We start from the raw sequence: 16,178 nt of genomic DNA, 5'->3' as shown, positions 1-16,178 counted from the left end.
ATTCCACTCAAATTTTTGGCATTCCGGGCTTTGTCATTTACATTAATATCATGACTCTCACACTAACATACATTATATTGCTCTTATCTCTTTTGAGATATTCAATTGATCAGTATCAATTGATGCGTAAGTGATAGATCTCAAATTCGAACTCACCTGAAAACGTCTTATATGTCATTTATTATAACAGATTTTTTTATTTTTTTATAAAAAAAATTGATCGGTACTCGTAATATTGGATAAGTAGTCGAATATAATCATACAAAGACACGTCAAAACCTTTTTACTTGCATTTGTAAATATTATATGAAATGACAACAATCCAAGCGGGGCACATGTGATTCAAATTAGATGATCTACATTAGATAAGATCAAATGCTCAATCATGCTTTAATATCGAAAATATTAGACTTTATAAAAAATACCTCCACCATAAGTAGAATTTTCAAGTGGAGATCTCCTTTCGACACCTCGACTCGAAAAGGCTCGAAGCTCATAGAATGATGTCACATTGATTAGTAAAAGAAATATTAAAATTTTAGATATATCTTAGATCCGATATTAAGTCAATCCAAGCACCTAAATCCTATCTATATATTCTTTTAACTTGGTCCATAACGACCGTGGTTGTACTAAAATTATTGTCTTATTTGACTCGTGAACCCATGAAGGACGGCCACTCGTAGAGTTTTGGTCACAACTTCAAGCATGCGTGGTTTAGACGTTGAGACCAAATCCATCGAGATCGAGCCCGTTGCAATAACCCGACTTGGTCGTTCGACTGACTTGGCTGCCGCCGCTCGTCTCGGTCACACATCCCAAGTGCTCATCTGCATACCACACTCCCTCTCCCGGCAATTATTGACTGCCCTCCAAAGAAGACCAACTCTATGGGTCATACATGACATGCGCATATCATGGCTTGTTTGCGTCGTATACCCATTACGAGACTCGTACTTCTCACCTATATATACCATCTCCCTCCCATCTTCGTTTCATCAGCCCTTTTGCCTTCTCTTCGTCATCCTCTTCTGCACTGCTCTTTAGCTTCCGAACCACTTTAGTTATCGACGACATGGCTCTCCACACCATCGAAAGCCATCGCCACGGTGCTGAGGTCTTCACCGGTGACGCCCTCTGCCGCAAGAAATCCATCCAACTGCTTCAAGAACTGGAGCTCCCGAGGGGGCTCTTCCCCCTAGAGGACATCCAAGAGTTCGGGTACAACCGCGCGGCTGGGTTCATATGGCTGATCCAGAAGAAGAAGCATGACCACACCTTCAAGAAGATCAAGCGGGCGGTGTCGTACGCCCCTGAGGTGACGGCATTCGTGGAGAAGCGCAAGATGCACAAGATGACGGGGGTGAAGACCAAGGAGCTGTTACTCTGGCTCTCCGTCGTTGAGATGCGCGTCGAGGATCCCTCGACGGGGAAGATCACCTTCAAGACCGGCACTGGGTTATCCGACAGCTTCCCGGTGTCAGCCTTCGAGCTGGAGGAGTAGCAGGGATGATCATGCCGAGCAGTACAAGAATCACAACGTTTCCTGCAGGCCTCAAGTAGTTATTTGGCTTCCTAAGTATTTGGTTTCTGTCTTATGTTACATGTACCTACGTTACGTCGTGCTACTGTTGTATTAAGGATCTACAAATTATATATATACATATATATATATATATATATATATATATATATAAAAGTTAAATTCTTTAAGATTTACATGAGTGAATGTCAATAATCTTGTAACTAATCTCATAAAGAAGTTAATTTTTGATTCCAATATAAATGAGATTTATTGAATCATATTAAATATTATGTCAACTTTTTGATACGCTTTTGAGTACTAATCTTTCATATATTTTTTTTATCCTCTCAGTTCCCAATACAAATGACCGTAGTTGGTTTGATAGTAATAGTCAATCGAAGTCCCTTGAGACATTGACTTTAGAAAGTTGAGTCTTGTAATCAATCAACTTGAAGATTGTAGAATTGCTCTTGGCGAAAGCTTTTTAGGCATCACCAAGAAGGAATGGCCACTTCCTATCATAAGCTTCTTGCTCAACCTTTAATATAAAAACTCATTTTTAGTATTAAAAAAAAGAGACTTTTTTTAACTATTTTCATTTACACTTGTACTTTTTGGATTGCTAACTTGGGCTTCCGAGTGTCCGGGTCTATAAACCTCTCCCGACTTCGATATTCATGCAAATAACATCTAAGGAGCTTAACATTTCTACCTTAAAAGTACCTCGAATAATCTTGCGCATATGAGTTCAGATCATATTAGGCTAATCAAGACGTTAACGATATTTTTCTATAATATTTTGATGCTAGAATGAGGGCATGATATCGTAGGAACATTCGTCAACTAACCCTCTTAATAAATTGTTACGGACTTAGTTGGTTTTGCTTAAGTTATTTAGCATTCTTGTATATCTATCTGAAAAGGGTCTACTAGTCACAGGTGTCATACAAGCTAATCACGTGAGTAATGATATGTGTTACATGATACGCATTTTTATTACATATTTTTATCACTTTATATTGCTTATATATATATATATATATATTTGTGTGTGTGTGTGTACGTGCGCGCACGCATAATGGAAATCGAATCATGAGAAGATCAAGATAAGTTACTCGAGAGGAAAATCAAGATAATCAGATAAACTAGTGTACTATATACCGTACATATGATTGAGGTGATTAGTCTCGTAGTGATACAGTGCAGATGCTTATTGGAGAATGAGTTAACTGATTGAACCGCTCATGGAATCTTAGATGATTAATAATACCTCATATTCTCCTCTCCCCTTCTCATCCTCAAATAACAAGCCTGAAGATTTGAGAAGCATCATTATAGCCCTACTATGTGGATCACAGCTTGAAGGTTAGAGCTTCTCTTGGTTTCTACCTCCTATTCTCCTCCTTAAATAACAAACTTGAAGATTTGAGGAGCATCGTTGTAGCTCTGCTGTGTAGATCATCGCTGGAGAGGAGGTCGCTTGACCTCCTTCATCCACTCTTACAGATCTGCAAAGATTCAGAGATATACGATCTTCCTAAGTAAAATACAATCTTTCATATGCATAGTTTTCGGTATTGTGAATTTTACGCACCAATCTTTACACGATGACAAACACATTATTGAAAAATTTAGGAATTTTTATTTTTTCGCTGCATATATGATGTTGCCTCTAGATTTTCCTATTGGTTCAACCTCCCCAAAACCTCTTATAATCGCTGAAGGACCTACACAAGATAAGATGGGTTAGAAAAAGCATTTAACTCAGGATCTATAAGCAATCATTTCAAAAAACACTTGACAAATAATATAAATTACAAACATAGACTTCGCAAGATATGAATGATTACACAATAAATGATCCAAGGTGGTTCGCTGTAACCAAAAGTCCCTACAAGTGCCCAAATAACACAATTGTGGAACAAAGCAACTAATTAGCCCTAGACACTATTCTAAAGGCTCATCTAGTCATGTGTCACCTAGGTAACTTCTGGTTATTATACTGGCTAATACTCTACACTACTTTATTAAACTAGAAAACACTCAAAATGATTGCTTAGATAGCTTTTTCTATTTAGTTTTGTCGTTACATGATGATTGCATACAACTTATGTTTATAAGCTTGAAACGATTATAAAAGTCCACCAAAATAGGGCTCCTAAACCTATTACAAACTCTCTACATGTTGTTGAAAGTATGAAGAAAATCGAAAGATATTGACGTACATAAGTATTACATTGAACACAATGTTTATAGCTTTGTCTATGACATTCTCTCCCACTTATTCCTTCAACGCCCTTGTCGAAATCTTTACAGGCATTGTATTCCCTCATCTTTACTGATTTTTTAATCTTCTACACTAATTGCAATGTGCCTCTTGGCTCCCAAGTACACTCCACCACTATTGTTAAGTAGTTAAACTTTGATCCATCATGCTACTTCAACTCGTTAATAACTATGATTCTAGTGTGCAGTCAGTCAAGTTGTGCTGATCCTTGTTGGTTCATATAGATCCTTCAAATTAAAGAAAAGACATTTCTTGTTATACGCAAGTCTCTTAAATGTCTCATGCCACTTGACCTAGGTAGATGTTTATTAGAGTTTTATTGAGTATTGCCTAAAAGACTTTAAAAATTTTGAGATTTTTTCTTCGTAAAATTTGCCCATTGATTCCTCTTTTACTTGTTGTTATCTCCAAGTAAGTTCATATCACTTCTCCTTTCGATTCACATTTTGTTAAAAATGTAATGGACAGTCTATTCTTAGTAGCACCGATAAATATTGGTGAAGATTGGATAATTATTGTCTTCCAATAAGTTTCTTCAAAGGGTCTTTAAATCGATACATAGCTCTTTTGCTTGATAAATAAGAAAACTAGAGTATTTGATTTTACTCATTCTCTTAAAAGTTAAGAAGACAAAGATTTCTTGACTTTCCTCGCCTCCTCTTGTACTCCATGCATCAAGCTAGTTTTTAACATTTGTATGCTCTTTACTCACACTTCCGAAACACCCGAAGTATTTGCACTCTTTGCGTTGAGTTAACTACTGCAATTCATCTTCTCATTGTCATTGAACTTTTAAAATGCAAAAAATTTTACTCGAAAAGATTAAAATTTCACCCTGAGTTAAATTAAGTTTATAATAGTTTTGGTCGCGGATTATACCTTTTTCTCTATCATCTTTGTTGCCTACTCTTTTGAGTGGAAGAGGTATAACATTGTGTGCTACCTATTTTATTCCTTGGTTAAGCACTCCTACATCGACTCGAAGTCCTTAACTTTTAGCTATTTTGATGAGAAGTCTATTGACATTGATCTTATGAAGTTCCTTTACCTATATCCTTCAGTCTTATTTTGGTACTTGAAGTTTATTTATATATTCTCTATCTTCTTGATTCTTTCATGACCAAGCACCCTCTCTCCATAAAAGTAAGTGATTGATGAGAGATTTACCACGATAGAGGAACAAGGCAAATATGCCCAAGGTGCATGAGTAAGAAAAACTTGACCCGCATAAAGAGACATCTGCCACGACAAAGGCGCAAGTCGAAAAAACCTGACTTACGTGACAAGAATATGTCATGGCTGGGGCACAAAGTCAAATGTGCCTATGATACATAAGCCGAAAAAACCAAACTCACGTAAAAAAAATCTATCATGATAGAGGTGCAAGGCCAAATGTGTCTGAAGCGCATAAGTCGAAAAAACTGATTCGCATGAAGAGAAATCCAACACAATGGAGGCATATGGTCAAATATACCCGAGGCACGTAGGTTCAGAAAACCCGACCCATGTGAAGAGAAATCTGCTATGATGAAAGCGCAAGGCCAAATATACTTGAGGTGCTTAAATCAGGAAAACTCAACCCACGTGAAGAGATATCTATCACAAATGAAGGTGTAAGGCTAAATGTACCCGAGATACCCAAATTAAAAAAATTTGAACTATGTAAATAAAAATTTATCATGGCGAAGGCACAAGGCCAAATGTGCTTGAGGAACATAAGTTGGAAAAATCCAATCCTTGCAAAAAGAAATTTGCCAATAGATGTAGAAAGCAAATGTACTTGAGGCACGTAAATCAAGAAAACCTAATATGCATGAATAAAAATCCATTACGACAGAATCATAGCTAAAAGTGTCAAATGCACGTAAGTCAAAAAAACTCTGACTCAAGTGAAAAAAAAGTCACGGTGAAAACACAAGGCTAAATGTTACCGAGAAATATAAATTGAAAAAACCCAACTTGCGTGAAGAGATATCTACCACGTATGAGGCGACAAATCCTTATAGGTCAGACATCAACTCTTAAACGACGAAATCCAAAACGAGTTAATGATTCATGAATTTCTATCACCCACAATCAGATGACGCACATATCTATAACTACATATTTAATTCTTCCAATCACAATTCAATACCCTATGATACTCCATCATATTATAAAATAACTCAGATATACTATTGTGAAAAAGAAAAATCACAACTTATCACATTAGATCATTGCCTCTTGTTTAATATAATTAGTCATTCTAAAGATTTGATATTAATCGAATTTTGAATGAGCATTCAAAGGATTATCACCCCTCTCACAATTTGGGACTCCATTCGCAAACTACATTATTAAGAAGGATTACCACCCCTCTCACAATCTCCCAACTAGTTGATTTTGATTCCGGAACATCGCTCGATGTGTGACTAAAAAATCTATGAATGCCGTCTTCGATGGGTTCGCAGGTCAATAGGACAACACTTTAGGACGACGTCGTTATGGACGAAGTCATAGAATGACACAAAAGAGTTGGCTGACAGAATACGCACCACCGACGACGATTAATCTAAGGCAAGGCTCCAAAAGTCAAATTCTTGCTTTCTCTCTCTCTCTCCGATCTTTGCCACTGCCGCACGCTATAAATATTCCATTCCTCTCCGATCCTTCATCATCGGATTGCAGTCTCTCGTCTAAATCTATCTCACTTGGATTAGTTCTGTAACAAAGATAGGATGGCATCCGCGACCATCGACCGCTACCGCAAGGGTGCGGAGGTCTACAAGGGAGACTCCATATGCAAGAAGAAATCGATTGAGCTACTCGCCGAGCTCCGCCTTCCCAAGGGTCTCTTCCCTCTCGAGGACGTCGAGGAGTTCGGGCACAACCGCGAAGCCGGCTTCGTATGGTTGATCCAGAAGAAGAAGAAGGATCACACCTTCAAGAAGATTAAGAGGCAGGTGTCGTACGCCCCCGAGGTGACGGCCTTCGTGGAGGAAGGTAAGATGAAGAAGATGACGGGGGTGAAGACGAAGGAGCTCCTGCTGTGGCTCTCGATCGTCGAGATGTACGTCGATGACCCATCATCGGAGAAGATAACCTTCAAGACCGGCACTGGACTGTCGGACAGTTTCCCGAGAGCTGCCTTCGAGCTGGAGCAGTGAGGCAGGGAAAAGATGGGCGGGCATTCGAAGCACCTTAATTATTTATCTTTTGATGTATTGCTGTCACAAATAAGTGTGGTGTAATTTGGATAATAAATATGGCGTGATTTGGAGTACATGCTTTCCGGTGTTGATTCTACTCAGCTTTGTCATTTACATTAATATCATGACATTCACACTAACATACATTATAATTGATCATTGCTCTTATCTCTATTGAGACATTCAATTGATCAGTATCGTAGGTGATAGATCTCAAATTCAAACTCACCTGTGAACGTCTTACATGTCATTTATTATAACATAATTTTTTTCATTTTTTTTTTTTGTGAAAATTTTGATTGGCACTCATAATATATTATTAAGTGGGATAATCGTACAAAAACACGGAAAAGTTTTTCTACTTGCATTTGTAAAAACTATATGAAATGACAACAATCCAAGTAGGGCACATGTGATCCAAATCAGATCATCCACATTTCAAAAGATCAAATGCTTGATCACGCTTTAATATGAAAATATTAGACTTTATCAAAAATACCTCCAGAATTTTCAAGTGGAGATCTACTTTTGACATTGCGACTCGAAAAGGTTCCAAGCTCATAGATTAGTCAAAAAATATTAAAATTTTAGGTATACCTTAGATCGGATATCAATTCAATCTAAGAACATAAATCCTATCTATATATTCATTTAACTCATGAGCCTTTTGTCTTATCAGTGCTTTCTCTCGTAGGGGAGCCAAGGTGCGTAATTCAGGAGCGAGTTTGCTTGATCGAGGTGCTGATCTTGGGCCCTCCTTCTAGCACCAATCCGACAAGGGACTATTTGATCGGTTGATCATTGGTACATCCCGTAGGTTCACGAGGAATTATTCGTTTTGGACGATATGCGTACCCACACAGTTTTATCCTTTCGAAGCATATGAACTCCAAAAAACACCTTTGAGAGTTGAGCCATTGATTTCTATACTCCTTATTCAATATGAGACTAAATGACCTTTGATCAAACTTGAAAGCATGCGTGGTTTAGACGTTGAGACCAAATCGATCGAGATCGAGCCCGTTGCAATACCACGACTTGGTCGTTTGACTGACTTTGGCTGCAGTCGCTCGTCCCGCTGACACATCCCAAGTGCTTATCTGCGTACCACACACCCTCTCCCGGTAATTATTGACTTCCCTCCAAAGAAGACCAACTCTATGGGTCTTACATGACATGCGCATATCATGGCTTGTTTGCGTCGTATACCCATTACAAGACTCGTACTTCTCACCTATATATACCATCTCCCTCCCATCTTCGTTTCATCAGCCCTTTTGCCTTCTCTTCGTCATCCTCTTCTGCACTGCTCTTTAGCTTCCGAACCACTTTAGTTATCGACGACATGGCTCTCCACACCATCGAAAGCCATCGCCACGGTGCTGAGGTCTACACCGGTGACGCCCTCTGCCGCAAGAAATCCATCCAACTGCTTCAAGAACTGGAGCTCCCGAGGGGGCTCTTCCCCCTAGAGGACATCCAAGAGTTCGGGTACAACCGCGCGGCTGGGTTCATATGGCTGATCCAGAAGAAGAAGCATGACCACACCTTCAAGAAGATCAAGCGGGCGGTGTCGTACGCCCCTGAGGTGACGGCATTCGTGGAGAAGCGCAAGATGCACAAGATGACGGGGGTGAAGACCAAGGAGCTGCTACTCTGGCTCTCCGTCGTTGAGATTCGCGTCGAGGATCCCTCGACGGGGAAGATCACCTTCAAGACCGGCACTGGGTTATCCGACAGCTTCCCGGTGTCAGCCTTCGAGCTGGAGGAGTAGCAGGGATGATCATGACGAGCAGTACATGAATCGCAACTTTTCCTGCAGGCCTAAAGTAGTTATTTGGCTTCCTAAGTATTTGGTTTCTGTCTTATGTTACATGTACCTACGGTACGTCGTGCTACTGTTGTATTAAGGATCTACAAGTTATAAGAATATATATATATATATATATATATATATATATATATATATATATATATATATATATATATTCTATGAGATGATGCAACTTAATAATCTTGTAAATTAAAATTTTAGTTTTCACCATAAATATAAATGAGAATAATTTATCGAATCATATTAAATATTGTATCTATTTTTTGATATATTTTTTTATTATTAATCTTTGATAATCTGTTTTATCATCTCACTTTCCAACACAACACAAACAAGTGTGGTTGGTTTGGTAATAATAATCAATTGAAGTCTCTCGAGATCTCCTCTTATGGATCGTGTTTTTCTGATTTACGTGCTTGAGACATATTTTATCTTATATCTCTATCATAACGGATTACTTTACTTATATGTTTGATTCTACTTACATGCCTTGGGCAAATTTTGTTTTGTGTCTCTATCATAGCGGATCTCTTTTTACATACGTCGGGTTTCTTGACTCATATGTCTCGAACATATATGGCCTTTGCATCTCTATAATGGTGGATTTTCCTTCATGCTGAGTCGAGTTTCCTAGCTTATTCATCTCTAGCATATTTGGCTTTGTGCTTTCATTGTAGTATATTTCTATTCGTACAGATCGAGTTTTCCTAATTTATTCATCTCATACACATTTCGCCTTATGTCTCTGGCATGATAAATTTCTCTTCACATAGGTCGAGTTTTCCTAACTTACATTCTTTAAGTATATCTTGCCTTATGCTTCTATCATGATGGATTTCTATTCACGTGGGTCGAGTTTTCACAACTCACCCGCCTCGAGCATATTTGTCTTATGACTCTACTATGGTTGATCTCTCTTTGCACTGGTTGAGTTTTCTTGACTTATGTCCCTCAAATACATTTTGCCTTGCACCTCTATCATGATGGATTTCTCTTCATACGAAATGATTTTTTTCGACTTACGCATCTCGAGCACAGTTGATCTTCTATATCAATCATAATAGATCTCTTCATGCGAGTTAGATTTTTTTAACTTACATGCCTCAAGTCACCTTGTGCTTCTATCGTAACGAATTTCTCTTCACACGAGTTATATTTTCATGACTTATGTGCCTTGGGCACACTTAGCCTTGCGCCTCCATCATAATAAATTTCTTTTTACGTAGGTTGAGATTTTCTAACTTGTGCGTCTTAGGTCTATTTGACCTTATGCTTCTGTCATGATATATTTCTCTTCATATTGATTAGATTTTTTTAACTTACATGTCTTGGACATATTTGACGTTGTATCTTTTGTCATGATTTTTTTTTTTTTCATACAAGGCAATTTTCTCGACTTAAGTACTTCAGCCTAATTTTCTTTCTACCTCAACCCGGACAGATCTCTAATTTATGAAATTTTAACTTGGACATTTTGAATTATATTATGCAATCCTGCCAAACCTACTCGTTTAGCAACACCAATCTCGTCCGTAACGTATTATGTCTTGGATCACAACTCGTGAGCAACATCCACTAACTTGGCAAAGTCTACCTTTCCAGATTTGTAGGTTATCAAGCTAAACCCACTCGTTTCAAATCGACGAAGATGAGATTTAATCATGTGCCCATTCTATCAGATATTAATACAAGTCAATCATACGATGGCTTATGTATTACCATTAGATCAATATTTTAGATATAAAATTTATCATATGAGATTTCAAACACTTAACATTAGACAAATACAGTGCAAACAAAAGATATAAAAAAGGATGCAATCTAAAATCTTAATACCTTTATACTTATAAACTTAAGTAGGTAAATAAAAGATGATCTTAATTTATATTCTTACCAACACCACACTACAAGAGATTGAGTGGACATCATGTCGCCCCCCGTACATCGGAAATTAATATAAAAAAAAGATGTCTCAGCATCCAAACATTTGATGTCTCATTCCAACAGATCCATTTAGATATCAAATTGACATTGCCAAATGCAAGCTATCGAGTCAACCATGTTTAGTATTTGTCTGTGTTATTATGCAACAACGAAGCTGAAAGGCTGAGGACGACGAGGTGGAGATAAGATCAAGAAAGGCACCCCTAATTTCCAAGTAAATTGCGGCAGTGATTGGAAGAAAACAAAGAAGACGAGAGACTTTTTCGTGCTTAATTATTAGAGTGTGCGAGTGTCGTTTTGTCATCATTGTTCTGCAGCACAGCAATGGCCGGATGGGTTCTTTTTATTGGTTTGGATGCACTTTTCAGCGTCATTTCATGCGAGGGAAAAGGAGATTTGGCTTCTGGTTTCACATTTTCCAATCTATGAGCTCGGTGACAGCCCATCGAGTCGACGTCTCGATGTACAAAGTACTGTTGGGTTACCATTTTCGTGAGGCAAAACAACTTCATCGTGTTATGTTAATTCTAAATGATTTGATTAAATTATTTTATGATATGTATAAAATAAAATTTTGATGACGGTGAGAATCGATTCTAATAAAAATATTTAATCTCACATTGATTGAGATATAAAAAAAACCAAGATCATTCTTATTTTAGAATTATTTTAGAAATAGGGAAAACCAAGGTCGCTCTTATTTTAGAAGTATTTATCTCGAGGCTCACGATCCCGAAAGGATAAAATCGTGTGAGTGTAAACTTACACGATCACACCAATGATAATCAAATTTTGATTTATCATATTAGTATTAGCGGAAGGGCTATAAGCTCTTAACTCTCGTAGGGTCATACCAATGATGATCAAATATTGACTTATCAGACTCAAAAATTTTGATTTTATTATAATTAATTTGTACTAGAGAAGAAAGATTATAAATTCTAAAAAGTAATAAACAAAGGAAATATGTGTTTCTTTTAAATCATTTTCTGATATAATCTTCTTGTTATTTAGGTTTTGATAGTGGAAACAAATCTCATTAATTTTGATAGTCCATTGTCGCGATGTTTGTAAATATCTAAAAAATAATCAATTAGTGCTAATAATATGATGACTTATATAATCGAAAAAACCATGCTATAAATAATAAAAAAGAAGTTCCCGATATTTTTTATTTAACTATAAATAATATCATATAAATTGATCCCAAACGATTTGATAGTTTGTTGCATAATCATATTATTTGTAATTGATAGAAAAATAATAATATCATCAACACATCAGCATTAATATCGACATCAATTGATTAACACCTCGAAATTAAGTGGTTGGTACCTCATTGTTACATTCATAACGGTGACACCATATGTGATTAATATGATGGTGTGTAGGCATAATGATCACAAAGTCACATAATATACCATCTCTCTATTTATATTTTCGATTTTATCCCTCTTGATTTTTCATGAAAACCTTAGCTTTAAAAGTAACTTAATAAGCATTGATATAAATTCTTATCAAGCAATATCTCAAATATAATTTTACAGAATTCAACATCTTCTTAATTCGATTGTTGGTGATACTAGCAAGAGCATAAAATAGAATGATTCTGAATCGGCCAACTAAAACAAATTAACAAGCGTTAAATTTCATCTGCACAATTGTTATCAATATACGCATTGGTTTGCTTGTTTTTATTTTTTGAACTTTAATTCGGTGCAATCTCTCCACGTTTCTTCTCCACGCCAAAATGGACCAAAAGGATTGTAGCGCTCAATCTCCCCTGTTGATAAGCAGTAACAGGCCACAAAAGACAAGGGTAACATACGTCGCTGCATCAATCTCTCCCCAGGTTGGCCGCTCCACTCATGTGACACTCAAAAACCCTTTTACTAGCTAGCCACAGGTCCTTTGGAAGCCGTGGCACACGTGGCTTCAACCCACCAAACCAGTTTGCCGCCGGCGACTTCGTGCCGGCGGTGGAAGTTCCACAAACAATATCGATGGCCGCGCTCGATAGCTCGCCTGGGTCAACAGTTGCAACTGACAGCACACCGCTGGACGAAGACGCTTGCGCCGGCTCTCTTCACCCGTAACGACCGGGCTCCACCTCAACGGTGCTCTTTGCTTTTGCACTCCGTTTGCTGTACAAAGTAGAGTGGCGCTGTTACAAAGGACGACCTCGGGACGACACGTGTCATCGGCACGAGTTAGGCCAACGCCATCGGCCGTTTCGTGCTGGGTGAGGTCGGCTGCCGCAGTAGCGCAATCAATGCCTCCGCCTGTTCATTTGATTGAGAAAAATAATTATTATCCCGGGAATGGAAAAAAAAGAAAGAAATTAGATAATAATTTGAGACGGAACACTGGAACACGGGATGGTGAGGTTACCAACCTTCTCCCTGATCTTCTTGGAGGAGGACTGGGAGAGGGCGACGAACGACGGGATTGCGCCCTCGCGGACGACCATCCTGCGGTAGGCGGAGCTCTCCTCGCAGATTTGGAGGAGCGAGAGCATCGCCACCTCCTTCTGCCGCTGGCTTCCCACATCCACCATCTCCACCAGCACCGGCAGGCCGCCCTCGTCCACCGCTGCCACCCGGCCCTCCCGCAAAGCCAGCACGCGGTGGAGCACGTACGCCGCCTTGTCCACCATGCCCGACTCCGGATCGGCCATCAGGTCCAGCAACGGGCGCACCACCCCAGCCTCCACTGCCCGGCTGCTGTTCTCCTTGGAGGCGAGGAGGGTGAAGAGGGCGGTGGCGGCGTCCTTCTTGCCGCGGGATCCGCCGGTCTCGAGGAGGGCGACGAGGGCCGGGATGGCGCCGGAGCCGCCGATGGCAGCGCGTAGGTCGTCGAGCTGCGCGAGGCGGAGGAGGGCACAGGCGGCGTTCCCACGTGCCGCGGGGGTGCCGAAGCAGAGGGTGCGCACGAGGTGGCCAACGGCGCCAGCCGCGGCGATGGTGGCCTTGTTCTCGTCGCAGAGGGAAAGGTTGAGGACGGCGGTGACCCCCTGCTCCTGGAGCTGCGGGTCCGGATGGGAGAGGAGGGCGACGAGAGGAGCGACGGCGCCGGCCCGGGCGATGCGGATGCGGTTCTCGGGGCTGTGCTTGGCCAGGAAGCGGAGCTGCGTGGCGGCGCGACACTGGGACTCTACGGAGGGCGACTCCAGTTCGGAGATTAGCCCCCTGACCACCTCGTCAGAGTACTCGGAGGAGGAGGAGACAAGTAAGCGGCGGAGGGAGAAAGCACCGCCTGTTGGGGAGAACTCGCCTGAGCGGTCGCTGTTGCAGTCGCTGAAGCCGCCGTCGCTGCAGCTTCGGCTCATTTGGGGGCCGATCTCCGACCTGCTCTCCATTACCATCACCTCCATTGGATCCAATGTCCGAGCCAATCCGCCAGAGAGGATGAAGGAGGGGGGAGGGGGGCCGAGGGCCGAGGATGATGTGTTGCCTTTGAGAGGGGGTGAGGAGGAGCGACTTAAATACAGGGAGAGGAGCTCGAGCACACGTGAGGAGGCCGGCTGCTCTGGGTGCGAATAATCGAGCACAAAGGTAGGATTAGGATACCATCAAATGGGCCCTTGGGTTTCCCAAAACTTTACTTACACGGATAGACACACCCTGTCACGTACTTGATGCGGTGGGATCCACGCTCTCATCAGGTATGTAAAACGGGACAAAATCTTTTTGACGTTTCTAGAAGCGGGTTCAGTGAGCCTATATGTATTTCGAAGACTGGAGTAATTATTGGGGGGTAATAATACAGATACATAATTATTGGATGCCGTTTTGGTTACGGAAATGTGTCGGCGGTTACTGCTTCACTGGATTTTATTTTTATCTTTTTAGTGATTACTTCAGCTTTTTGGTTGGCTGCTGATCTTATTTGACTATTTTAGAAGAGACAAGGATTCACTTGGTCACGGGTATTACTCAGGGTTGTCACATATGATTTGCACGTCTTATCGCATATAATTCAGACTTCATAGAGTCAAAAAGTGACGGCGAATAATAGAACCGTCACGTTGAGTAATTAAAGGTGACATGGACATCACCGAGATCGTTTTAGTAAGGCACCGTAAAAACCTATCGTGGGAATGCCAGTTTACGTTTACAGGCGATGTCGGCTATGCCCCCGGCCTTGGCCCACCAGTCAAACCCAGGCCACACTAGTCAGTGAGGCCTCACTCAGTGAAGCTCTATGATGATGTACAATAATCTAAGCAGAAGACAAATCAAAAGAGTTCCTCATTTGGTTTCTTCGTGGAAGAAGGCGAGTGACGGGACCCTCAGCCGTCACATCTCGGCTCCATCCCTAGTCCGCCATCCCACCCACGTTATATTACTACTGCAATTGCATCATCAGACGCGGTGTGCATAGACCATAGCATGGACTACTAGTAGCAGATTAAGGCTCCAGTCTTCTGATGGTTTGAATCCACAAGCGAAGTGAGTCGCCTCGTGATCGTTACAGTGCTTGCATCAGGTCTTCATGTACGGACCTGATGCAAGAAGGTTCTCTGATTAAGGCTCCAGTGCCTGGGATGACAATCCAAGATGGTTCACATAAATCGCTGAGGTCTTCATGTCGGCAGTGGAACCGCACGTCTTGTTTCTGAAGATCGACTGTATGGACCATATCATGCATGGAGACCAGTCAACGATGGACTATTGTGTACTCTCCTCTCGTCTCTCGAGTCCACTGGCGAGGTGAGTCGCTCTCGTGGTCCATAACTGTCTGCTTCGGACAAGCATTGGGATGACTGAAACAACCTAGAAGGTTCACCCTAGTTTTTGAGGTTTTAATGGTGGCTTTGAACTGCATCATTTACTGAGACCTGCTTCCCATCAACCAAGTGTGAGTGGCTGTTGCTTTCGTTGCATATGGAGCAAGCAAGCCGGCATCATTACGTTTCTACTTCACTTCCAGAGCACATAGAGATCCGCCCTCATCAGCTGTATACAGGCTCGCCTATCTAATCACTTTGAAATGTGTGGACAGGGAGCATTGGATGATTGCTGTGTTCGGATTCTCTAGGTCAATGTTTATTATTCGGATGTACACTTTTATCATACCATGTGCAATATAGGCTGATGCCCAGCCCAATTAACCCATAGAGGAAGGGATTAATTGGGCCTTTTCGAGATCGATCTTCCATCCAAATTCAAACTAAGATCGGATTTGGTTTGCACGCATCGATCTCCCATCCAAATTCAAATTAACGCATGGATGGTTTGACAAAGGGACCTCTCTCTTCTTTCGAACTAGTACCTTGTTCCATTATCTAATTTTCTAACTTACATGTGTTTCTAACTCGAAGGAGAATATGCTTCCAGTATAGTTTTGTAGGACATCCGACTAAACCCCCTTACTACCCCAACATCGATCCGCTATGAA

General features: G+C 40.7%; 4 protein-coding genes across 4 annotated transcripts; 3 read left to right on the top strand and 1 right to left on the bottom strand.

The window, feature by feature from the left end:
• Positions 1-1,015: 1,015 nt before the first annotated feature.
• On the top strand, positions 1,016-1,728 carry LOC135680062 (uncharacterized). Its single transcript, XM_065194052.1, has one exon. The coding sequence runs from the start codon at positions 1,076-1,078 to the stop codon at positions 1,502-1,504; it is 429 nt and encodes a 142-aa protein (XP_065050124.1). The 5' UTR covers positions 1,016-1,075; the 3' UTR covers positions 1,505-1,728.
• Positions 1,729-6,408: 4,680 nt separating this feature from the next.
• On the top strand, positions 6,409-7,074 carry LOC135680061 (uncharacterized). Its single transcript, XM_065194051.1, has one exon. The coding sequence runs from the start codon at positions 6,530-6,532 to the stop codon at positions 6,956-6,958; it is 429 nt and encodes a 142-aa protein (XP_065050123.1). The 5' UTR covers positions 6,409-6,529; the 3' UTR covers positions 6,959-7,074.
• A 1,214-nt stretch (positions 7,075-8,288) lies between these two features.
• On the top strand, positions 8,289-8,906 carry LOC135679587 (uncharacterized). Its single transcript, XM_065193491.1, has one exon. It carries the CDS (start codon positions 8,346-8,348, stop codon positions 8,772-8,774), a length of 429 nt encoding a protein of 142 aa, XP_065049563.1. The 5' UTR covers positions 8,289-8,345; the 3' UTR covers positions 8,775-8,906.
• A 3,636-nt stretch (positions 8,907-12,542) lies between these two features.
• LOC135679586 (U-box domain-containing protein 4-like) lies at positions 12,543-14,241 on the bottom strand. The gene is made up of 2 exons (XM_065193490.1): positions 13,174-14,241; positions 12,543-13,060 (listed from the first exon to the last, which is right to left on the bottom strand). The coding sequence occupies exons 1-2, from the start codon at positions 14,149-14,151 to the stop codon at positions 12,989-12,991; spliced, it is 1,050 nt and encodes a 349-aa protein (XP_065049562.1). The 5' UTR covers positions 14,152-14,241; the 3' UTR covers positions 12,543-12,988.
• Between the last annotated feature and the right edge of the window lie 1,937 nt (positions 14,242-16,178).

Source organism: Musa acuminata, chromosome BXJ1-7 (genome assembly GCF_036884655.1).
Source record: "Musa acuminata AAA Group cultivar baxijiao chromosome BXJ1-7, Cavendish_Baxijiao_AAA, whole genome shotgun sequence".
In the NCBI taxonomy this organism is placed as follows: Eukaryota; Viridiplantae; Streptophyta; class Magnoliopsida; order Zingiberales; family Musaceae; genus Musa; species Musa acuminata.
This window is presented reverse-complemented; position numbering and strand designations above follow the sequence as displayed.

Bases quoted from the DNA above. Each gene is read 5' to 3' on its own strand.
- LOC135680062 (XM_065194052.1), top strand. From the start codon at position 1,076: ATGGCTCTCCACACCATCGAAAGCCATCGCCACGGTGCTGAGGTCTTC.
- LOC135680061 (XM_065194051.1), top strand. From the start codon at position 6,530: ATGGCATCCGCGACCATCGACCGCTACCGCAAGGGTGCGGAGGTCTAC.
- LOC135679587 (XM_065193491.1), top strand. From the start codon at position 8,346: ATGGCTCTCCACACCATCGAAAGCCATCGCCACGGTGCTGAGGTCTAC.
- LOC135679586 (XM_065193490.1), bottom strand. From the start codon at position 14,151: ATGGAGGTGATGGTAATGGAGAGCAGGTCGGAGATCGGCCCCCAAATG. The intron at 13,061-13,173 runs GTTGGTAACCTC...TCAAATGAACAG, and splicing joins CCAAGAAGATCAGGGAGAAG to GCGGAGGCATTGATTGCGCT.